The sequence below is a fragment of the Cottoperca gobio genome, chromosome 19 (assembly GCF_900634415.1).
Source record: "Cottoperca gobio chromosome 19, fCotGob3.1, whole genome shotgun sequence".
NCBI classification, from domain to species: domain Eukaryota; kingdom Metazoa; phylum Chordata; class Actinopteri; order Perciformes; family Bovichtidae; genus Cottoperca; species Cottoperca gobio.
In genome coordinates, this window is record NC_041373.1 from 14676201 (window position 1) to 14699348 (window position 23148).

General features: G+C 41.8%; 3 protein-coding genes across 5 annotated transcripts; 1 reads left to right on the forward strand and 2 right to left on the reverse strand.

The window, feature by feature from the left end:
• Window positions 1–2876: 2876 nt before the first annotated feature.
• On the reverse strand, window positions 2877–10398 carry LOC115024283 (uncharacterized). Of its 2 annotated transcripts, none has more exons than XM_029455731.1 (13): window positions 10255–10398; window positions 8570–8887; window positions 7843–8136; window positions 7398–7703; window positions 7037–7147; window positions 6594–6755; window positions 5817–6047; window positions 5676–5726; window positions 5334–5588; window positions 4898–5245; window positions 4494–4766; window positions 3530–3805; window positions 2877–3325 (listed from the first exon to the last, which is right to left on the reverse strand). In XM_029455731.1, the coding sequence occupies exons 1-13, from the start codon at window positions 10304–10306 to the stop codon at window positions 3294–3296; spliced, it is 2709 nt and encodes a 902-aa protein (XP_029311591.1). In that variant the 5' UTR covers window positions 10307–10398; the 3' UTR covers window positions 2877–3293. The 2 variants fall into 2 exon arrangements, with proteins under 2 accessions (XP_029311591.1, XP_029311590.1); XM_029455730.1 differs by having other exon boundaries at window positions 5817–6131.
• A 1842-nt stretch (window positions 10399–12240) lies between these two features.
• Window positions 12241–16711, forward strand: LOC115024309 (chymotrypsin-like protease CTRL-1). Its single transcript, XM_029455776.1, has 6 exons — window positions 12241–12328; window positions 12721–12735; window positions 13098–13266; window positions 14644–14912; window positions 15264–15409; window positions 16277–16711. The coding sequence occupies exons 1-6, from the start codon at window positions 12274–12276 to the stop codon at window positions 16580–16582; spliced, it is 960 nt and encodes a 319-aa protein (XP_029311636.1). The 5' UTR covers window positions 12241–12273; the 3' UTR covers window positions 16583–16711.
• A 1804-nt stretch (window positions 16712–18515) lies between these two features.
• aldoab (aldolase a, fructose-bisphosphate, b) lies at window positions 18516–22466 on the reverse strand. 2 transcript variants are annotated; one of them, XM_029456632.1, is made up of 7 exons: window positions 22314–22466; window positions 21029–21145; window positions 20574–20840; window positions 20322–20482; window positions 19381–19639; window positions 19044–19243; window positions 18516–18952 (listed from the first exon to the last, which is right to left on the reverse strand). In XM_029456632.1, exons 2-7 carry the CDS (start codon window positions 21138–21140, stop codon window positions 18860–18862), a joined length of 1092 nt encoding a protein of 363 aa, XP_029312492.1. In that variant the 5' UTR covers window positions 21141–21145; window positions 22314–22466; the 3' UTR covers window positions 18516–18859. The 2 variants fall into 2 exon arrangements, with proteins under 2 accessions (XP_029312492.1, XP_029312493.1); XM_029456633.1 differs by having other exon boundaries at window positions 21029–21141; window positions 22314–22435.
• Window positions 22467–23148: the final 682 nt, after the last annotated feature.

The following is a 23148-nucleotide window of genomic DNA, read 5'->3' on the forward strand; positions in this document are numbered from 1 at the left end:
TTACAGCATACAAGGTTATTTCCACACTTGTGTCCTTCCAGCTGTGCAGCCATACTTTGGGGAAGGCCCTTTCCTGTTACAACATCACAATGCTCTCATACACAAAGCAATGTCTATAAATGGTTTTCTGAGTTTGTTGTGGAAGATCTTGATTGACCTGCACAGACCTCAACCCCATTCAACACGTCTGAAACATTAGCGTTTATTTGGTGCGATATTTCAAGAGACCTGATTTAAGTTGAACATTTCCTTTCCTTTTAGCTCTCCTCCAAATCTTCTGTATCTTCCTCTTTAGTTCCTAAATTCTGCACTATTTCAGCAACTAGTTGCTAACTTTGTCGGCTCTTTAGTTCAAGCCAGGCCTTATCTTCCAACATCAGTACCTTACTAATGTGGCTGAACGGGGGAAATAATGTAATGTTTTATTTTACAGGCCCATAAATTCCTAATAATTTCCAAGGAAAACTCCTAGATAGAACTGTGTAATTTGACACTATACACGGATACAATTCAATCCAGAGAGTCGGAGAGTCTGTCTGTCAGGAAGGAACACTTTTTACATTTACATTTTTATTTCTGGTCATTTCCGTTCAGTCACGTGAGGCTGATGATTCCTGAGCTTCTGGTTTGATAGGAGTTATATATTCTCTACTTTACCTGAAGCATTTAGCCTAATAAATCATCTCCAGCGTTCAAAAGACACCACAATCATAATCTGGGTTATTAAATAATGGATCCACAATCAGAATATCAATAAGTACTTTTACTGAAGTACTGCACTTGAGTAAATCTCCTTTATACTTGTATGCACTACATCTCAGAGGTAAACATTGTTCTGGTCTCAGTTCTTCCTGTCAGTTAAACATGTATCTCCAGATGATGTTTGTGATGAATTGAAGGATGAAATTTCCTTTATGAGAAGATTCTTCTCCTTCAGATAAATAAAGGGAGACGTGGATGCAGTTTAAGAAAATCTTTCTTCTGGAAATAAAAAACTCAATTCTACTAATCTAACTATATTTCTTTTTAAACTTTTTCATACTGTGTGTGTGTGTGTGTGTGTGTGTGTGTGTGTGTGTGTGTACAGTAATACAGATTAGCTGATCCTGCAAACGTTCTACATTTTCTCTATAGGCAAGTTTGAAAATCAACATATGAAAAATGATGTTTCCAATAATCGGGAAAGTACAACTGCTTTTAAACTCAGCACAAATAATTAAACTAAACTCTAAACTTTGTCTTTATATTCCCTGAAATGTGAGTTCTTTCCATCCAAGTTTTGTGAAAATATCAGAAAAATATAAAGGAAATAACAGACCTGTAAATGTGTAAAAACTGTAACCGACAGTGAGAGTGAATGAGTGAGTGAGTACAAATAAATTAAAGAATTAATCCTCAACTTCAACCAGAAAATCTCAGACTTTCTTAACCTCCCAAAAGACGGATGTTTTTTTAATTATATTTATTTATTTAAACCCTGAAGACAGTGTGTGTGCGCGCGACACAGAGCGAGAGAGAGATTCACATTGCCTAGTGTGTGTGTGTGTCTGTGTGCACGCGCGCGACAGAGAGCGAGAGGGGTACACGGCACACAGGAAGAGAGAAACTTTCCATCCACATTTCGCTTCTTCTAACATTTAAATTAAAGCCGTTATCTCATCACACGTTTGGTTTAAGATGATGCAGCAGCTCACCCAAACTGTCCAGAAAGTCCTCTCCACCCTGGAGACGGAATTGTCCTCGGGGTCCATCTTCAAGATTCCTCCGCGTTGACTCTCTGACCATCTGACTCAATGTCCTCTGGACGTCACCGCGCTGACCGTTTAATTTACCTAAAAGTCAACAGCAAGCTCCATCCAAACGCGACCAGATACACCTGAGAGCCACGGTTCAGTTCCGTATAGAGACATATGTCCGGAGTATCATAATTATGAGGAAGAGGGTGATTAACACAGCTGAGTCGCCGGTGCATCAAGTCTGGTGTTGCTGAGTTTGCGGATGTGCGCACAGTTTCTGACCACAAAAGTGTGCATGATGTTACACGGATGTTTTGTTTTTTTTTATAACACCAACAGCAGGGGTTAATTTTGATTGTGGTGGAAAAACACAGGAGCTCCTGAGAACTTATGACTGTAGCCCAGCAGGACCTAAATAATCAAACAGATCTTAATCTTTGCTAACATTCCTTAATGCTTAAATTGAACAACAGTTGGCCTAAGGGTGACATTTTTCTAAGTAAAAATAATATTCTTGAACAAATGAACGGTTGAATGCATGAGCACTGAAACAACCTTTGTTCAGTTGAATACACTCAGGGGTGCTGCTGCTACAACAGGACTTATTCTGGGATGACCTGAAGCCCATGGTGGTTAATGTTGGCTTACATGAGCAAAACTTCAGATAGATATTGTTGTTTGTCTTGACCTTACTGAGTCCGTTTGTTGACTTTATGCCTCTCTTCACAATAGTTGCTATGCAAAAGATACAAAGACTCACTTTAGGGTTAATTTAATTAAGAGATTTTATCTTAGTGAATGTTTAGATATGTTTCCAGTTTGGTCATGTAGCCTACTATGAATTTAGAAACATATGCAGTAAGTGTAAGACATGATCATGTGTGCAATATGTATGGAAGTTGCTAGGAACACAAAATAGACAAACCTAATTCCACGTACAAGGAATAAAAACTTGTATTTTACGACATGTTATGTTTCCAGTTGTCGACAGCCATAGTAGATGAATAATCTGTGAGGAGGAAGTTCTAAACTAAACAATGTCTAAATACTCGGCTCAACCACGCAGCACCTCCTCTGCTCAGCACAGTGAAGTGACATTCATGCGGTCAGGGTGCAACAGAAAAAAGAAAACCAGAAGTGTATTTTAAAATGAGAAGTTATTGCAGTAGTTGACCAACAACAGATATGAGAAGAAGTGAGAACTACAGTAACTTTGACTCACAGACGAAAACAAAATCCAAAGATACATTCTCTTCTAAAAATTGATTTAGATTTTATTTTCCAAAGCAGATTTAGAAAAACAAATCTACAGAACTGGATTATTATTGTAAAATTCTTTGTACAAAAATATGAACATTTGTAAAAATCATGAAGTTGTAAAAAAAAGTAATAGATGACCAATAAATAAATAAAGACCAAAACTGTTGAAAGCAAAACCAAATCATCAGATACAGTTTGATACATCCTAAAAACTTGATTACTACTTTATATTTACTATAGAGATTTATATTAGATATATTATGTGATATATGAATAGAGAGATACACATCAGGGCTTTCATGCGGAAGATGAATTTTCCTCATCGGGCTCTGAAAGAGAAGACACCAGATTAAAAAAAAGATGAAGAAACTTCCTGTTACTTTTGACCTGTTTAACAACATCACAGTTGACACATTGATTATCTTTTATTCAAACTTTAAGATTTCCTGGTTTTAGGAAGGCTGTTTCATGATGTACCGTACACTCTGTAACGTGTGCATGTGCACGTATGTTTGTTGTTTGCAGCGACTTACCTGTCCACGTTCGATAAACAGGAAGCTTGAGTGCAGGGTGTGTGATCTCCACGCAGACTCTCAAACGTGCTTTCTCATTTTCTCTGCGACCCTTCCTCATGTTGACTCTGTTGATGTGCAGCGCTCCTGGGTCTTCCTCTCGTTCTTTGTCACTATCCTCATCCACCTCTGACTTTGTGTCCTCGTCCCTTTCAATGTTGTTATTCTCTCCGTCCACTTTTTCATCAATGTATTCTATTCCTTCAGTGTCGGGGTCTGTGACGGCAGCTTTAGTTTCTGTAAAGCAACAACAGTAAAAGCTAAATACAAAATGAAGACAGCACCAAGGCTCATACAGTGTTGCAGAAATATAATCTATATATATAATTTGTTTTACGTCAGAGTAGATAGGAATACTGTAGAGGCCATTTTGCACAATGCATGTTTTACAAAAACATTATTTTCTGTCTTTTTATATACGTGTCTATGTGCAAATGAATAAATAATAAATAAATAAATAAACCCCCGTGTGGTCACAGTGTGGGGTATGCAGGAGTGCAACACCAACTACTTTGCAAAAAGGTACTTCAGAAGTTAGGGCAAACACTGTAGCGGACGTGCGAGTTTCCACAAATGATACAAATTATATTTTAGATTTCATATAATTGTAATCTTTCAAGGAGACTGCTGGAGGAGAAAGTGCTGAAAAATAATAGTATGGTTCAAGTGACTCCTCCACTTCCCATAATGCAACAGGAACAGCATGTTTCATTCGATGCTTCAAATACCCCACACCCCTCCTCTTTGTAGCAAAGGCTTTCTATTAAAAAACGCGATGACATCACCGTGTAATTTTCATTACACAACTTATTTTAATGTGTAAAACTGTTATATTACAAACTTTTGATAAAATACATTGTCAGGTTTAGGCTAGTGGAGCCATTCTTTAAAACAAGACGTATTTATAAACAGTAATGACACATACTTATTGCATGTCCATTCTTCCGTCTCTCCGGCTGTTTGTTCGTCTGGATTGCCATGCTTGTGGACCTCTCCAGTGCACACACACTTTTCAGCTCCCTCTGTCCGTCGTCTCCTATCTCCTCTGTCTCGTTGGATACCAATGGTGAAAGAGTGGGTCCTCCCGCTGCCCAGAGTAATTTGACCTTAGGGTGACCTCCCTTCATCAGTACAGAGAACACACCAACCCCTTCACTGCTCCAACAGACCGAGATCGATGTAGGAATAGAGGGAGCAACTAAAGGAACACAAACAGAAAGTGTAAGTGAATGAAAAAGAAGAAAAGCAGATGTTTTAGGAATATCCTCAATATTATAAGGATAACATTGAAAATATGTTCACAGTAAAAGTGCCACGAATGATTCATACCAATGTCAACATTTCTCCAGTGCTTCTCAATAGGCTCATGTAGGGAACAGTGCTCCACTCTACAAATAATCCCTCCTCCTCTCTCCTTTTTCTCCTGATTCGTTGCCCTTCTCTTCAGAGTGGCTGTGGCCCTGTAGAGTCTGGGATGAGTCTGCACGGGGCCCCACATCTCTCCTCCCTCTACCACCTCCTCCTCTCTATCATCTCGCTCTCCCTCTCTGAGCTTCAGCCAGGTGACTGATACGTTTGGAGGGTAGAAGTCTGTGATTTCACATCCAAGGGTCAAAGTCTGCTCTTGGGAAGGGGAGGAGCCGACGATTTCGGACACACACGGCATCTTCATGAAGCCTATTTGGGATAAAGTGGACATTTAAGCTTTTTATTCATTTGATGTATTGTTAAATTGCATGCCTTTTCTTGTTCTCTCTTGTTTTACCTCTGGTCTCGCGGGTGACCGGCTGCTTCAGGGCGATGTGGTGGACACTGACCCAAACTTTAGTGCCTCCCTTTTCCAGTTCACTCTGGGGCAGTTTACACTGGCTGAAAGCTGAAAAGAAGCCTTCAGAATTAGGTCGAGGGGAGGACGAGGCCTGGGAGGCCACTGGGCTCAGCTCACTCCCCTGGCAGAACCAGCGGAAGGTAATGACATCCGGATGGAAATGTGATGCCCGGACAGTCATGCTGATGACATCTGTAAGACATAAATTGCAGGGATGTAGCCTTTCACAACTAAGAAAGGTTGTACATGTGTTGAACTACAGCAGAAGGATACACTTACCAGAGTCACTTGGTGTCTCTGCAAGCTGGATTTCTGACACTTCTGGTGCAGCTAAAAGACAACGTTTACAAAAAGTTTACCATTAATTGTGAAAATCATAGAAAATAAGCAGCAAAGTTAAGAAAGAAAGTATTTTCTTACACAGTATTGTAAACTTCTCTGACACCCTCTCCACTACGATCTTATCTTTGCCCATGTAGGACACCTGACACTTAAACACGGCCCCCTTGTGGATTGAAATCTGGGGGATGAAGGTGAGCGAGGAGATCAGCTGTTGAATGCCACTTCCAGATGAGTGCAGCGGCCCCTGAGTGTGCAGCTTGTAGTAACCCATCTCGCCTCTGGAGGGCAGCAGAGGGCCTTTCTCTGACGCTGGGGAGGTGAGAGTTAGACCGTAGGGCAGATGGATGGTGGTTAGGGGGTTATAGAGGCAGTTAAAGTTAGCTTGGGAGGTTCCTATGTGTGTGAGGTTGTAAATTGTTAGCAGAATTATGTGTAAAAGAGAAAACATTGTATGTTTTAGGAGTAGTTGCAATGCAAATAAAAAATATTTCATGCGGCATCATTCAATATAATGTAATATGTTGACATCAAGCCAAACACATTTTATTTTATGTTTCTTCTATTTATTAATCCCACTGCTTTGTTAATAATAAAGATAAAACATGTAAATCAGTGAGCTTTCAATTTAGCTGCTGCCAGTAGCGTCATATTTACCAAAGCCTACAGACTTGTGTGTGATATTGATCTTGTCATATCATTCTCAGAAAGACAGTGAAAAAAGCACATTTCCCAAAACGATTAACTGATTCTTTAGGGTTAGTTCAGTTATCACTAACTCATGCTGACAGGGTCAAAGAGTCAAAGAAGTATTCCCTGGTAACCGCTCGTTATGCAGACTTGTAGAAGATCTCCTACCTGTGAGTGACGTGTCAGAAATAGGGGTGTCATTGAGGTACCATGCAGTCTGGACTCGGTCCACCCTCCTACCCTCAATGCTCACTGTCACCCTGCCCTTATGACCTACAATCACGCGTGGAGGGAGGATGATCCCTGACACATTCAGAGACTTCTGTTTCTCTGAGTGAGGGGAGGAAGAATGGAGATAAAGAAGTCAAGGTTTGCTTGTATATACTTTGCATTTAAATGAAAAGCATGCATTCTTCACAACCTGCAAGGGCTCCGACTGAATTTAAAAGTTAAAGGGATAAAAGCCTTTGTTTTATTTCCTCTCTAGGCCTCCAAAAAGCCTTCAAATAGATTAGCAACACAAAGTAAAAAGAAATCTCTGTTCATACTATGGCCGTATTGTCATCATATCATTAAAGGGGTCACAGTGGCGTCACCGCCCTCTTACTCACCATCCCTTCTCCTCCAAGAAAAGCCAAAGCAGAGCAGGAAGACCAGCACAATAGAAATACACATCATAGCCACAGATGCTTTGGCCGATTTAGTCAAAACAGGGTCCTCATCTAAGAGGAAACAGAGTGACAGAAGTATGAGTACACTGTTCAAGCATCAAGAAGAAGAAAAACAGGTTGCAGGATTATGTTTCAAAAAGGAGCACAACAATGTGAGGTTATTAAGCAGCCAGACTTGTTTTGTTCCCAGCATCTGATATCAGCTGATTATCCATCATTCAAAGTGAGAAAGGAAACCAAAAATGGGTGAGAATTGTATCTTTTATCCGCTCTACCTAAAATAATTTAGAAAACCATGTACCTTGGGGGTCCAGTTTCTCAAGGTATGCTGAGCCACTGACCGGGTGCACTACACCAGGTTGGTTTACTGCACACTCCACCTTCCCACCTTGCTCCCTCTGCTCAGGGCTCAAAGTAAAATAATGTCGGGTTCTGTAGGTCATATCTGGGTTCTGCTCAGTGTCAGGCGGCTCAGGGAGGACTGTGCCGTTTTGAAGCCAGGACACAGACACTTCCTCCGGGTAGAAACTCTCCATGTCACAGTAAAGAGTGAGGGGAATGTTGGTGGACTGCGCAGGCACGGCCGAAAGTGTTACAGAAGGAAGGTCTGAGGAGAGACAAAGAATATTAAAACATTCATTAACAGGCGGAATGTTTTCACACTTTGTACTTTATGAAGTCGTTATTCTGGTTCCACATTAATACAGACGTGATGAGTCATTGCCGTGTGTCTTTGTGTCGCTCACAGGTGATGTTGAGTTGGAAATCCATTTCTTGATAGCTGCCATTGTGTGACACTTTGCAGCCAAAGGTCCCATTCTGGTCTTCGCGGGATGGGTAAAAGGTTAGGTTGCCCACAGCCATGTAGTACCCATCTGGAGTCTGTTCACCTTCAACATTGTAGGGAGGTTTAATCACTTGCCCATCTCTGGTCCAGGAGAAAGAGACAGGAGGAGGGTAGAAACCATCTGCATGACACTTAAGATGGCTCTTTGTTTCTAACACCACCCACTGCTGAGGGATTGACATAGTTGGGGAAGCTAAACGAGTAGAAGTAAAAGAAATTGAGGGAAAGGGAGATGTCAGCTTTGTACCTGCTTTTATGTTCAAATGTGCACATACAGGAATAGCTCAGATGTTTTAAAAGTGGGGCTGCATGAGGTACCTACCTCCAGGAGATACCTTTCTGATGGGCAACCCAAGCTGTATTTATGCTCTCTTAAAAGCCACCAGTCATTTTTGTCTGTTGTATTTTGTGACTTTGGTTAGTTTGGATTCACCAAAGTTACACAATAACAGTTCCTCGTCAGACAGCTGGGCAAGGTAAACATATTCTATACCGTACACTTAAATTGATGTTGACTTTTTAAGCTAGCTAACATATGTTATACCACTGCCCCTGTCCACTTCAAACAATCCAAACTTTCCCTTTAAATGTGCAAATCAAATCTCAACAACTGGACAAAGACATACCGAGGATACTGAATGTTACATTGCTGGAGTACAGCATTGTGGAGTTGTAAATGACGGTGCATTCATACTCCCCCTGCAGGTCGAGACCGGCTCTGAGGACGGTCAGTGAATAGTCCCCGTTAACAAAATCACTGCTGTCCCAACTGAAGCCTTCCTTTATGTGCGTCGCTGCTTCACTGAATGAGGCGACGTCAGTGTCGTTACTTATCCAGCTGACTTTGATGAGAGACTTGTCTATTTTGTCCCCCTTTGCAGACGTCACATTGCAGGGGAGGGTTGCATTTGTATTTGGTCTGGCCTGTATTTCACTTGGAGACACTGTAAGCAGAGAAAGAGAGTTTAGATGGAGAGAAAATAAAGAGCCTTTGCTCAACATTACTCATTGATTCTCCTTACTGCAACACATGCTCCTGCTCCACAGAAATAAGGGGCAGTATTTAGTCCCCAGATCCTCTGCTTTTCTCTGCTGAGCTCAGTTCCCCCGCTGAGTTGCAGCAGACCTGTTTCCCTGATGAACTGCAGCCGACTCCGCCGACCTTTCACATAAACTCAACTGTTTTGCTCCCACAGTATACTTAGTCTGTACCAGTAATGTTAGCTAACGTTAGCAAACTTGTATATGTATTGCTGACAGTACTGAGTCAGTTAGCTGAAAAGTGTACAAGACTTAAACACAAGGTGCCAATGTGTAATGTAATTCTATAGGTACTGCTATTAGAACAATACAGGAACAACATATACATGTGTCAGCCTGGGCAAAGAGTAGACCTACTTATCCAGTTTGTTTTCAACATCTCAAGGGTTTAACTTTCCACTTCACATTCTTTCTTTTCATCCCTAAACGTAAATCAGTAAACTCTGTAAACTCAGTATATCTCCTTGAATCAGTGTAGATATAAAGCCTTTCAGTCTTGTCTGGCGACACAATCAGCTTAATGAGTAACTAGTACAATAAATACTTGTCGGCAGGTAAAGAGTCAAGCGATGGAAAGTTTAGTGTGAAGTGTTTATGTTGCACCTCTTGTTAAGTGTGATCGATGGGCCGATCATAGCAGTTTGACAGGAAAGAAAATAACACATGACTAATGCTCTATGTAGGTGTTTGTTTTTGACTACAAATGAACAAATAGTCACCAAACAGCAACCGTCATAATGACCGAAGCATCGCTTCATCATCAAGTATTTTTAAAACATTCAGGTCAAATCAGAGCACTGTCTGATAATTATAATATACTTCTCACTGCTTGACCTGATAACATACACAGAGAAGCGTGCCATCTTGTATGTAAACAGTGATTTTACTTCTACATACACTATTCACTTTATGTATTGTCCAAACCTATTACACTGTATACATGCTCCGATACTTCTACTGGTCTGAACATACACTGTGAAGTTTACCGTGAATCAAGACAAAATAAAGGTCAAGTACATGTAGACACGTCTGACCAACATCTGTACTTTTACAACAACCATCCAATAAACCACGAAGACCTACACAGACTAATGTTTGACATTGGAACTATAAACTGTAAAACTTCTATGTTACAAGCCTTTGAATCCACCTGCGACAGCTCAGAATCAATATTTCAAATTTCACCTGGTCAGCTTAAACTTGCGCAAACCTGTAAAGAAACAACAATGCGGCCTTTGTAATTGTGTGAGTTTAATGGCACAATACTCACCATGCTTTACGAGAGTCTGGAGGACGACATAGATGAGGACTTTACACCGCATGGCCGGGCTTGTCTTGAGTCTAAGTTCTTATCATCTGGCCCTTTTGCTGTCTTATATAGAGCTATGAGGTGACAGGGGGCGGGCTTGTCCTGCTAGATGGGAAATAAGAAATATTGTCCCAGGGCCTCAGTGAAAGGAGGCCCTTGATATGTGTATGTCCTCTTAAATAAGCGAGTCCCCCAGAGGACTGATAGAGCAAGGAGAAGGAGGGAGATGTGCAGGGATACACAAGTGGGCAAATAGGTCGCTTAAAATTCAGCCGGGCCTCTGGCCAAGATGTTGGGGCTACTTTACATTGGTGCAGTGTTGCCATGAACAAACGGAGAGGGTGATCCCACTGAGCTTATGTGAGCAAACACTCAGGCTGAGACTAAAACTCTTTTCTATCGTGTGGAAAAGTTAGTGTGGTGTTGAATTTGGATAAAAAGAGTTTGGCTCGTTTCTCTCCCTCTGTACAGACCGTCTATCTTTGAAGTCATCTCCTGCTATGATCACTGCCTCTGATTGAGGTACATTTTTAGACAGGACAAGTGACACCAAGCACTGTCATTAACTTGATTTGCTGTTGAAATTGCTTGACTTTGCACTTTAATTGGTTTCACATCAGTCGGTGAACATGTTCATTTCTTATTTGGCGATCATGCAGGGTATCTGCATCCTCTCTTGTTCCCTCTCTGCTTTACTGCTTGAGGTCGAAACAAAAAGTAAAGACTTTAAAGGGATTGAAAGAGTTGATTTATGTGTTTCCTTTGTTTGTGTTTGGTGCTTTGTGATTGCTCATGTTTTCTCTCCTTTCTTTTTCTGACACTCTCATTCCTTTCATGAGGTTTGAAGATCGAGTGCACTTCAGGAGGGTCGGAGAAGAGGAGGGACATGAGGGTTTGATGGAGGACACACCAGCTGATGCAGGGAATGAAATAACTCAAATATTGTGCTGATTTATTCACGATGGTCATGAATTATATCAACATGTTTTCTTCTGTCCTTTTCTTGAGGCAATGTGGCAATTTAGCCGCATACAAACAATGTGCTTGAAAGTCAGAAATATGAGAACAATGTATATGATTTAAATACTGTGAGATTAGATAAGCATGTTCTATACATTTTACAATATATACAAGGTGAACTACGCACATAAAATGTGTGTAAACGCATCCAGTCAGTAAGTAGGACTTTTAAATATTAAAATCTCTATATGTGGGTGTGGTAAAATTAGTCAGCATTTCGCATTTAAGCAGTGACTCAACTAATGTTGTTTACATTAGTTCCTTAAAAAACAATATACTTCCTTACTAGAAAATTAAAAATAAAGGTAGACGTCTCATTAACAAGGTGCAGGCAGTAAACACAGGCGTTGGCTTGAATGTGCCTTAATTAAAAGATTCCTTTGTGCTTACATAAACTAAATAATTGGTATGAATTTCAAACCAGACTGAATAGAATATTCACACCAGGGTTGATATTTAGTCAGTCTCTCTGAAAGAAGTATGACATTTAAAATGTTACAGTGATTCATTTATTATACCACTATCATTACTTAAGAAACAAAGCTAATTCTTAAATACACTCATTCGCTTCTGCCAAGAGTTATATGAGACAATCTATACGTCATATATGTCCAGTAAATATGAAGTTACAGCCCGAATAAACAAACTAGACGTGATGTGTTCATTAGTCAACTTTAGAGGTGTTGGCATTCAGATTGCCAGACTAGCTCTCTTCCTCTGTTTCAATGTCTTTATGCCCGGATAAGAGGTAGACGATGGATGGATGGATGGACAACAGACATGAGAATGGAATATTTTCCTGTAAAACCACATGCCTTAGTTATGCTACTACACTAGGAATCAAGGAAAACAGGTTTGAGGAAGGAGTGGTTACTTACTGTACTTAACATTGTCTGAGCAGTGACAGAAATACACTAACATTTAGAAGGACTCTCTGCGCTGCGTCAGTAACAGCACAATATGGCATCCTGGACTTTGTTGATGCTCCTTATGTTTGCAGTCCTCAATGAGCAAGGTAAGCTTTTACAGAAGTTACCAGAAAATGATCTATTATCTAACTTTTAACGTTTATGTTTAGTTTTTGTGTCAGAAAGGTTTTTCTACCCGACTTTATTGGCATTTTAAGGATGTCGAATGTTGGAATGTTTTATGATTTTAAAATTGTTATTACAATCATTAAAGAAACGCTTGTAAACCACGGAGAGACGTCTAAGTGGTTTCTTTCAAATGCTTCAGCAGCGGCTTGAGATAATTACATGCCTCTTTTATTACTCCTTGCTAGTGTTTAGTACAATACTGACATTCTTTGGGTCGAACAATTAAACACACACACACACACACACACACACTGAGGCATGCAGGTCAGTAACTCTTTTATCTCCCTTTCTCTTTGTCTTGTCTCCACAGGCTCAAAGGCTCAGGGTAAGTTCAGTCATATTTCATACATTTCAGAGAAGTAAGTCTCTAACAACAATGAACACAGCTGCAGATTAGAAAACAGCCCTCTCTTTCCTTGTATATTTACAGTAAGTTACTGGTCGGTCGGTGTTACTGTGTTTTGACATTTAAGATTTTGTTTTATTCATCTCAGAGACAAATGCAGCAGCTGTTTAAATCCAGTGTTGATTCCCTCCAACATGTTGATAGGCCTCTGCATCACGTTTGTCTATGACTATGTCCATATTTTATACAGTCTATTGATAAAATCTCACTTTAAGTGTCAAGGACTTCGTGGGGTCCCTTGCACTTTATGTACTTACAAACAGCTGTCTCTGCTCTGTCAGATTGTGGAGTGGCACCTCTGAACACAAGGATAGTGGGTGGCGAGGGTACCACAGCGGGGTCATGGCCCTGGCAGGTCAGCATACACTTGAATCAAGTACAGCGTCACATCTGTGGAGGGACCCTGATCAGTGACCAGTGGGTACTCACAGCGGCCCACTGCATCATTATGTAAGAGAAACTCATACCTGCATCTGTTGCCTTATCAAAGTCTATACCAGATGGGAAATCTGATTATGATTAAGAAAAAAAAGTCACTCTTCACTAGCCATTACCTGGTTCACATCGGCATTACAGTTAACTTTTCTTTCCTACACCACTACACACTTTCTGTGGCTGCAATGAACATAAAGAACACAAATATGCAAAAGTCTACGATGATATTTACAATAGCTATCTTTCTGGGGTAAAATGTCAATCCTTGACATTCAGGTCAGTAATTTGTTCCATTTCAATCTTTAGACTGAACTTCAACACAGTAATTATTCTATTAGACATGCACAAGAATCCACAAGCGTAAAAGTGAAAAGGGTAACATACATAACAGTTCTTTAACCCAACAGTAATTTCACGTTAACAATGTTACCTTAGATTGTTGTCGACCACATTATTCTTAAATCATTAGCCTGTGTTGCTTTGCTTACTTATCTGTACATTTTTACTAAATCCCTCAGCAACAATAACAAGACAGTTTAAATAATAATTTCACAGTGCGTTTAAAAAGAGGGGCAAAGTGGAATCAAGAAAGGAGTAGCTGGACAGGGGTGGAGCAAGTTTCTCCAGGCAGATTGACTGGGGGCAGGGCAGTTCAGGGGAATGGCTCAGGAGCTGGCCCACAAGATTTCTGACCAGTAGGGTGACCAAAAGACAGGTAGCTCGACGGGGGGAACAGGAACAAGGTACTGACGCAGCTCAGCAGAGACCCTGTACAGGACGAAGTAGGTGGCAAGACCATCCAGGAGGGAATATGACAGATTATAAAGTTCACACTCAAAAGAGTCCTCTGGGTCAATTTTAATAGCCCTGTACCTCAGGATCTCTAGCGTAGCGCTCCGGGGTCCCCAGCCTCGTGCTGCTATAGGACGCCCTCAGCCCTGTGCGCTGGGCCCATAATTGGCCAGATCGTTCTGTCGCGGAGCGTGTTTCGACCCAAATGCAGCGCACAGTAAACCAGGAACAGTTGCAAATGACGTTTAATGTCGAAGCTTGGCAGGTACAGGGCAGGACAGATACTCAGCACAGGGTAAATACAAAAGTCCAAGTAGAGGAACCAGTAGGGGACAAGCAGAAAGTAGATTGTGGCCGGCAGAGGATCGGGAATCAGAAGAGACGAGCAGGTCAGAGGCAGGCAATGAAGTGCTGGAAAGTCTGACATGAGTCGGTGAGGAGAAGCTTACATTCTGGCTTGATTGATGAGATGCAGCTGGAGCCCAGGGGATCTGATGTAGTAGCTGGCTAGTGAGGTTGAGGTGGGGTGAGTGGAACAATACAGAGATGCAGCAGGTAAGAAGAGAAACAGACCATGACGATGTCATTTCTTTTATCCAGACCCTCAACTAGTGCATGGACTCTCTATTTCGGAAGAGAGACTCAGTCTGGCCTTAACGTCCATGAGGTGATCCGCAACTTGTCAAAGATCATCATCCATCCTGACTACAACAATACAACGTTTAACAACGACATTGCCCTGTTGAAGCTTAGCAGCCCTGTCAATTTCACTGACTACATCAAACCTATCTGCCTGGCAAGTAACTCCAGCCAGTTTCACAACTCCACCCTCTGCTGGACCACCGGTTGGGGAAGACTAGGAAAGAATGGTGAGTTTTCGCATGCTAACATGCTAACCCAAAATAGTAAACATAGTAACTGCTAAACATCAACATGTTGGTATACAGACTTTAGCATCAAGCTGCTTAGAGGACACACATTTAAAGTACATATGATGTGTATGTGACAGAGAGAGAAGCTATTCTGGCACTAAAAACGTATTCGTGTGGACGCAGCCTTCATCTTGTTTCTTGATGAAATAATAAAAAGTTTTGACAAGTTATTTGTTTAGAAAAATGCCACCACCACCACAAAATTAAAAAAAAGTCTCCTTTAAAAGTGCAAAAGAAGGAAAATGAACAGTGTGTCTGTATTCTGATTTCATACTTTCTCTCCCACAGAGTTCTTACCAGTCTCTGCCTCACTGCAGGAGGTTCAGATTCCTGTCATGGGAGAAAAGCAGTGCTTGTGCAACTACCTTACACTAAATGTAACACTCACTGATACAATGATGTGTGCAGGACAAGAGAACAAAGGAGCATGTCAGGTTATAATAATTATCCATTGTTGTAATATTTGAAGTAACTGACAACTTTTGTTTAGTTTTTCTACCTTGACACTCGCAAAAGAAACCTCTGTTGTCCCATACTCACAAATGCAGTTAAAAATATGTCTTGTCTTACATTTTTCTTTTATTATACAAATATTTTTAGTATCCAGTATTTACCGGGTAAACTTGTCAAACGTTTGAGTGGTCATGAATCCCAGATGCTGCTCACGCCAGCTGCCTGCTACTGCAGTCTTTCATGTCTCAAGATGAGTTGGAGCACGCTGTTACTTTGACAAACAAACAAAGAGCGTAATATCTTTATTAATGAAAACTTATACACGATGACTGGTTATGCATTGAAGCAAAGTTTTATGGGGTGGGCAGCACAACCGGTAGAACGTGCAAGTACTCTAATGGAGTGTCACGGCCAAGGTTCGACACATTTACATGTATCAACTCAAAGTAACCCATACTGTGAAAAGAGCTTCCAGTTCTGGCAGCAGTGCTAACTGAGTTAGCAGCGTAACTTTAGCAACAAGCGAAGCTTTCTTTCTCACAGAAAGTTGTGGCAAAGCAGCCGGAGAAAAACATTTACTCCCAAGAAATATGATCTAGTTTCACCAAAATCAACTAAATGCCGTAAAGACTCACCAAAGTTAAATGGTGCAAGAACAGACGTTTGTGGTGCCAAGTATGAATGACAGAGGCATTGTTGTCTCGATTTTGAAGCCAATAGTGACATAAAGTTGCTTTATAAAAGATTTGGCAGTGAGAATGTGCTGTGCTAGTTAAGGCTACTCCAGTCTTATTCTGTGCATGTCACCAGCAGTATGAACAGTTTGTGTTTTGTCTCTCCGTCTCCAGGGGGACTCCGGTGGTCCTTTGCAATGCAAACAAACCTCAAACTGGATCCAGGCTGGCATTACCAGTTTTGGAGAACCTTGTGCCACGGCTGGTTTACCTGAAGTCTATGCCCGAGTGTCTCAGTTCCACACTTGGATTATGGATCAAGTGGCGGGGGCAAAAGTTACCTTTGTGACCTACAACTCCAGAGGCACCGACCAAGACGACAGCTTTGTGTGTCGCAGCTCTGACTCTGATGTTACAGCTGAACTTACTTACATTGTCATCTTAGTGACAGTGTTCCTGCAGCACACTGTAGCTCCATAGCATAGTTTTGCTTCTCAAACTCGTCTTCTGTTGTGTGGGGTTATGTTTAAGATGATGTCTATAGATCTATCTATAACATCATGATGATTGAGTTTATGCGGTGAAAATGTATGTAACATAATTGCAATGTGGAGCTTGGTCCAATTCTGGCTCACTATTTTAAGAAATGTTATTGTTTAACCTCTTACAGGGTGGGGTAATTTACCCGAAAATACCTACAAATGACATACCCAAAGTAAATTGAAAGCTGCTCTTCAACCATTTGCATGATTTTGGTCTCATTTAAAAGATAACATTACAAAGAAAATATTGGATAATCACTCCAAGTGCTTCTGGCACTGAGTAATAGTGTCACGGTTCGGTGAAAGTGAGTACCCAATTGCAGTCGGGGTCTGCAGAGGCGGCAGGCAGACGGCCGAGCTGCCGCAAAAGCAGAATGATCAGCAAAGTGGAGGAAATTCCTTACTACCTCAGGCAGAAGACTCCTCAACCAAGGCTTCTTAGCTGCCTCGCTGCGGGCCTCTTGAAGAAGGGCCTGCTGGTCCCTTCTACATGCGGCCTCTTTCCATTCCCGCATAATAAGTCTTACCTCGACATAAAGATTTAGATAATCCTCGTCGTCAAGTACTGCTGGGTTCCATCTTTGGTGGGTTTGTACTGTCACGGTTCGGTGAAGGTGAGGACCCAATTGCAGGACGCAGATGATGATGATTTTAACCAAAAGAGCGCTTTATTGACAAAAGCTAATAAACATACAGAAATACAGAAATACAAAGTAACAAAACAATCAGGACACGGGCAGGACACGGGCACATAACATGAAATAACAATCCCATAAAACACACTGGGGCAGACAGGGCTAAATACACATACACCAAACGAGGGAACAAGACACAGCTGGGGAGAAAGGCAGAAACCCAAGGGCAGAGTAAATGGACACAGGAGGAACCAATCAACAATCACAGAGAGAAAACACACAGACAGGAAGTACAACTAGACATGACATAAGGGGGAGTGAACACTTCAAAATAAAACAGGATATACAAAAATCCAGACTGTGACAAATAGTGGTCTGAATATACTGAATTTGAAGAAAATACACTCTGCCTGAAGTTGTTGAAAAAGATGTCTGAAGATGGGTATAGCTGGTAGTCCCGAGCTGAAAAACACAATAGAAACATAGAACCAAGTGTTATCAAGTTCAGGTTCAAATTTCAGATAAAAGTTCAGTTCACAAGCTGTGCATTTGGAGATATTATAATATTTATTGATAAAAAGGCCATAAATAACTATTGGCCTTGGAGACTGTGGGCCTCCCCCCTCAGACAAAGCTTGGAAAAAGGCGACCCCTCACCCCCTTTAGTTTATCTCAATTCATGAATGCCTATGGGATCATGATTATACTATTTGATCCCACAGACACAACAATTCAGCCAATATTAGCCTAACATTGGCTGAGATCTCATAACACTGCTCACAGGCTCAACAGTAGAAGGTAGGATTGAAACAGAAGCAGCCTAGTTATTCATATTTATATAAAATAGACTTCCCCCCATGCTTCCTTATAACTGGCTAATGTTCTACTCACTGCTAAACTTTGTCAGTAACTATATAGATATTGTTGATCTTCTCTGTGATGGTCTCATGTGTAGGTCATCAGTATTAAATTGAGACTATGAGGACAGGAAATACAGACATCGGTTTCACAAGTATGTTGTACTTCCTCTCATCTCGCCTCTATTACTTAGTGGGGGAGCAAACTATTTCCTCCTCTCTCTTTTCTGTCTGAGCACGATTAAAAATAAACACAGCTGCCCCTCCTCTTTGGTCACCATTTTGTAGACAGTGAAATTTTTCTATAAAACCATACAGACGTGAATTTGCATTTGGACATAAAATAATGTTGTGCAAAGACAAAGGAAGTAAAGCAACATGTTAGGGTAAATACTTTATTCCATGGTACCAGTATGAATCATATTCTGCAGTTGGTGGAAAAAATTGTACAAGTTGTGTAAAAACAGTTTGGGAATCTTCACCTGAAAAAAGGTGTTCAAAAATATAAGGGAATGGAGGCAGAATATTTTTTTAAGAATCTCCTGGCTGCAGCAATAACCCAAATGGAAGCTCTTCTCCTTCGCTTTCTACCAATATTCTGTAAACGTGCTGTGCTGTGTTCAAAAGCAGTTTCATAGCGGGGCCTAAGAGGACTTGACCTTTTCTATGGTGACGTAATAATAATGGGAAGAAAGTGGAGAGGGAAATGGTGAGTGTCCATGATTAATAAGCGTGATTGGCCACAAACAGTGAATCTCCGCCGGCACTGCTGGCTCCAGAGGAAGCGTATTTGCCCTGGCAGGCCTGGTTGTTAGCCTATAAGAGACAAAGAGGACATAATTACTGAATGCACAATACAGTTTTATATCATGTACACATTTTTATTTATTTTAATATTCACACATACCAGAGCTCTCTTGATGAACTCTTCCTGGCATGCCTTGCCATTCTCCTTCTTGCCGCACCAGGCTTTGAGGGCAGAGGCCTGCAGGGCACGGCCGTATGAGAAGGTCAGGGCCCAGGGTCTGTGCAGAGGGCACTGGTTCATGGCGTTCAGATTGATGGAGGCCTCCTCCTCACTCTGGCCACCAGACAGGAAGGTAATGCCTGTACAGTAGGAGTATGAGTGTTTAGCAATGCACTCCTCTAGACATTTGAATGAATATCATGCAGACTATATTGCGTCTGCAAAGTTTGCCAATGTGTGCATGTCAACAAGAGAGCATTGTGTGCAGCCAGCTCACCAGGGACTGCAGGGGGCACGGTGCGGCGCAGGGCAGTAACAGTTGACATGGCAATCTCCTGGTTGCTGTACTTGTGTGAGCAAGAGTGGCCGGGGGTAACCATGTTGGGCTTGAGCAGGGTACCCTCCAGGTAGACATGGTGGTCAGACAGGGCCTTGTAGACGCCAGCCAGGACCTTCTCAGTAACATACTGGCAGCGCTTCAGGTCATGGTCACCGTCAGGGAGAATCTCAGGCTCGATGATGGGGACGATGCCGTGCTGAGGACGGCAGAGACAAAAAGAGGTCAAAATGACTGCGTAAGCATGATGGGATAGTGTCAACAACCACTGGTCCGATTTTCATTAAACTTGGTGTGAGGGTGCAGCATGGGTCAAGGAAGAACCCATTCCGTTTTGTAGTGGATCTGTGCACATCCAGTTTCTTATTGTTTCAGTGGTTTAAAAGCTGGGTCTAGATTTGTGTGAGTTTTTTAATGAATTGTTTACAACAGAGACTTTTCAAATCTACACTTTATATGTTTATTCCAGTCTTAAGCCGTGTTTCCACTGTCTGGTATGTCATGGCTCTACTCGACTCTTTTCCATTAGGAAAGGTTTTGGATCGTACCTGGTACTTTTTTAAAAGTATCACCGAGGTAGAGGTTCCAAGTGAGTCAATTCTAGAATGTGACGTCAAAACACTGCAGACCACTGATTGGTCCGAGAGGATTGTATTTAGCACTTCACACAACATCCTTTGGGGCCATGGACAAATCTTTTGACGGTATTTAGTTCGTATTTGAACGGACTGTAAATATAAAAACTGTAGCAAACATAATAGCTGCACAGACTGAAAGAGCACGTCTTACTTAGATCTGTTCTTGCCATGAAGCTTGTAAAATAATGTGGAAAACCTGTCAAGACTCCAAACTAATTTTAGCATTTGTATGTAGTTATTTACCATCTGGCAGATGCTGGCATAACGGGCCAGGACATTGGCGTTCTCCATGATGGCCAGTTTTGAGGGAGTGGTGGGGGTGATCTTCAGCACACAACGCCACTTGGCAAAGTCAGCACCATCCTTCTTGTACTGGGCGCAGCGCTCATACAGTCCATCAAGACCTGTGAAAGAGGGAGAGAGGACACACCGGATAAGTTAGACAAAGGTATAAGAAGAGGACTCGCTTAGTGTCTAAATCTGTTCTTCGCTCACCCTGGGTGGTTGTCTCGCCGTTGGTTCCGGCCAGGGGGACAACACCTTTGTCGACCTTGATGCCCACCACCATGTCTCTTTCTTTGAGGTACTGGGTGAAGAGCTTGCCATCGTCGGTCTTCTGGTACATGGTCTCGTGGAAGAGGATGACTCCACCAATGCAGGGCTTGATGCGTTCATCAGCGGTGAAGAGGAGCTGGCGGTACAGCCTCCTGTTCTCCTCAGTGTTCTCAGCATTGATGCTCTGGAAGCGCTTGGCCACGCTGCCTAGAGGTTGTGGAGACATGAGATAGATGATCCATCAGTGGACTTCACTGGAGTTTTTGTTTGAGCATTTGCACAAGTTTGCAGAAAAGGGTGAATTCTGATAAATCTCATAAACTAACCAGTTTCTTGGCTGGCCTAAATTACTTTTTATTTTATTTTTAAATGTACGTTTCTTTGAAATTCTTTACCGGTAGACTCGTCTGCGGCGAGGATTCCCTTGCCGGTCGCGACGATCTTGTGAGCAATATCACTGAGCTCCTTCTTCTGCTCAGGAGTGAGGAAGGGGAATGAGTGAGGCATCCTGACTTTAGGAGGAAAACAAAGGATGAGATAACAGGGAAATATTCGGGTGGCTAATAGGCAAGACACAGGGCTACAAGTATGCACAAGTGCAAGGTTAAAAGTTTAACAAAATGTAAGCTGTATAAAACTTGACATTTGGGGTTATGATTCTTCTTGTGCATGCTAAACTTTTGGTTGACTGTGTGAAAGAAGTGGTGAATGTGGACATGTTTGACCTGTTCCTCTTTATCTTCTGTCATTTAATAAAATCACGCCAGGTGGTGCCCTGACCGTGTGACCGCAGTTGTTGCAGCTATAACTGCTCTAGTACCATAAAGCACTTCATGGGCTGGGGTTAGACACTATTCTCCAGGCACAATAGACAGTTGCACAGGGGATCAGTGTCAGAGAGCCCTCTTCTGCCCCACCCTTCACATACTGTATCTGACCACTCTTGAAAAAACCATGACAAGCATGTGGGTGACCTATTCCATTTTCTAGCCTCTTATCCCTGACCTTTTCCTCCCCCTTCACTGCCCACACCTCCTGTTCACCCTCCTCCCTCTCTCCCCCTGTCTGTGCCTCCACTATCAATTGGCTGGACTAAATATACACAGTGTACAGAGTAAAGTACTATGGCTCAGCAAGAAGGCATTAAATAAAAGAGAATTGTGCAGCTTCACGCCCCTCTGTTCAGCAGTCAGGCTTATTACAGGAAGAACCGACAGCCTTTACTAATAAGATTTGAGAGTCACCTCTGATCGCACACACACAATGCAGTGGAAACCTTTCATCAGTTAAAGAGGGCTGTTGCAACAACCGGTGATGCACAAAAAACAGACGAGCAAAGCTCTCCAGAAATGAGCGATGTGTTGTGCAAAACTATATGTGGAAATACATACAAGCTGAGAGAGAATAGTGAATGTATTATTGAAAACACTGTGATATTTCAGTCTTTTTTTAGTGCTTCAGAGGTAAGAGTACATCACTGTCAGTTAAATGTGACACTTGTATATCGTATCTCTAGCTTTCACAGTAACCACAAGTTGGTGGTATATCACATCTCTAGTATGTGAGAAAAGGTCATGCGTTTCATGCTTTATAAGAACAAGAAATTCAACAGTTAGCACAAAAAGACAATTAAAGTAATGCATTAATCTCATATTTGTGAGAAACTTTCAGTTATTTTACCTTTGAGGTTAGTAGGAGAGCTGAGAGAAGAGAGAGGGAGGGAGAAGATCCGGCTTTCGTCTGCGACAACCCTCCAGTCTGCTGACCCTTGTATTTATCCTCCCATTGTGACCCCTCACATTTCAGCTGCCCAGCTATAAAAAGAACAGGACGCAACCAGAGCTGGCTCGTGACATTCAGAGAGACTGGGGCTGGAGTAACATGGTGGTGAGCAGCCACTGAAAGGGCAAAGAGTGTTTCAGTGAATGGCAGCGAAAGTGTGGAATGTACAGGGGAAAGATAAGTAGAAATGTTATGTGGAGGTACATTACGAATAGGCAGGTGGGAAGAAAAGATTCACCAGAAATATTTGATACAGATTGCTTCCCTGTCCAAGTTTCCTACATTCCTTAAGCAAAATTATGCTTCTTCCAAGCACATCCATGCACCCTGTACATTCTAGTTTAAGGCATTTTTATTGTATGTTGCAATGAAACAAAGTGTTGATTTTATACACTATTCAAGTGCACTTAATTCAACATTTGCTGTCTCAACTGAGAAGAGCACCCAGAGGTCATTTCAAAGGGTATGTGGAGGAAAGATAAGATAACTTATATGCATACAGGCACACTCACACATAGGCTTGGAGAGCATGTGACACCATTGCTAACCTGCCTTTAGAAATCAGATCCAGACACAGCAACACACTACTCTGATCCTTGACCTTTCTGCGACCTTTCACGATCGCCTTTGCTCGGCAGGAAAGCGTCAACTGGTGAGCTCGGCAAAGGTTGCAGATGCAAATAGTCAAGTTGTGCAGCACTTTATATCTGTTTCATTTTGTCCCTCAGATAGG

What these genes read in the sequence shown, in the direction of transcription:
- LOC115024309 (XM_029455776.1), top strand. Translation starts at nt 12,274, where the DNA reads ATGGCATCCTGGACTTTGTTGATGCTCCTTATGTTTGCAGTCCTCAAT. An exon ending in GCGGCCCACTGCATCATTAT is followed by an intron (nt 13,267 to 14,643) that starts GTAAGAGAAACT and finishes TCTTTTATCCAG; the next exon opens with ACCCTCAACTAGTGCATGGA. An exon ending in AGAACAAAGGAGCATGTCAG is followed by an intron (nt 15,410 to 16,276) that starts GTTATAATAATT and finishes CTCCGTCTCCAG; the next exon opens with GGGGACTCCGGTGGTCCTTT.
- LOC115024283 (XM_029455730.1), bottom strand. Translation starts at nt 10,306, where the DNA reads ATGCGGTGTAAAGTCCTCATCTATGTCGTCCTCCAGACTCTCGTAAAG. An exon ending in CCAGACTCTCGTAAAGCATG is followed by an intron (nt 8,888 to 10,254) that starts GTGAGTATTGTG and finishes CTCTGCTTACAG; the next exon opens with TGTCTCCAAGTGAAATACAG. An exon ending in TGTAACATTCAGTATCCTCG is followed by an intron (nt 8,137 to 8,569) that starts GTATGTCTTTGT and finishes CTACTCGTTTAG; the next exon opens with CTTCCCCAACTATGTCAATC.
- aldoab (XM_029456632.1), bottom strand. Translation starts at nt 21,140, where the DNA reads ATGCCTCACTCATTCCCCTTCCTCACTCCTGAGCAGAAGAAGGAGCTC. An exon ending in CGTGCCCCCTGCAGTCCCTG is followed by an intron (nt 19,244 to 19,380) that starts GTGAGCTGGCTG and finishes CCTACTGTACAG; the next exon opens with GCATTACCTTCCTGTCTGGT. An exon ending in AGTTCATCAAGAGAGCTCTG is followed by an intron (nt 18,953 to 19,043) that starts GTATGTGTGAAT and finishes TGTCTCTTATAG; the next exon opens with GCTAACAACCAGGCCTGCCA.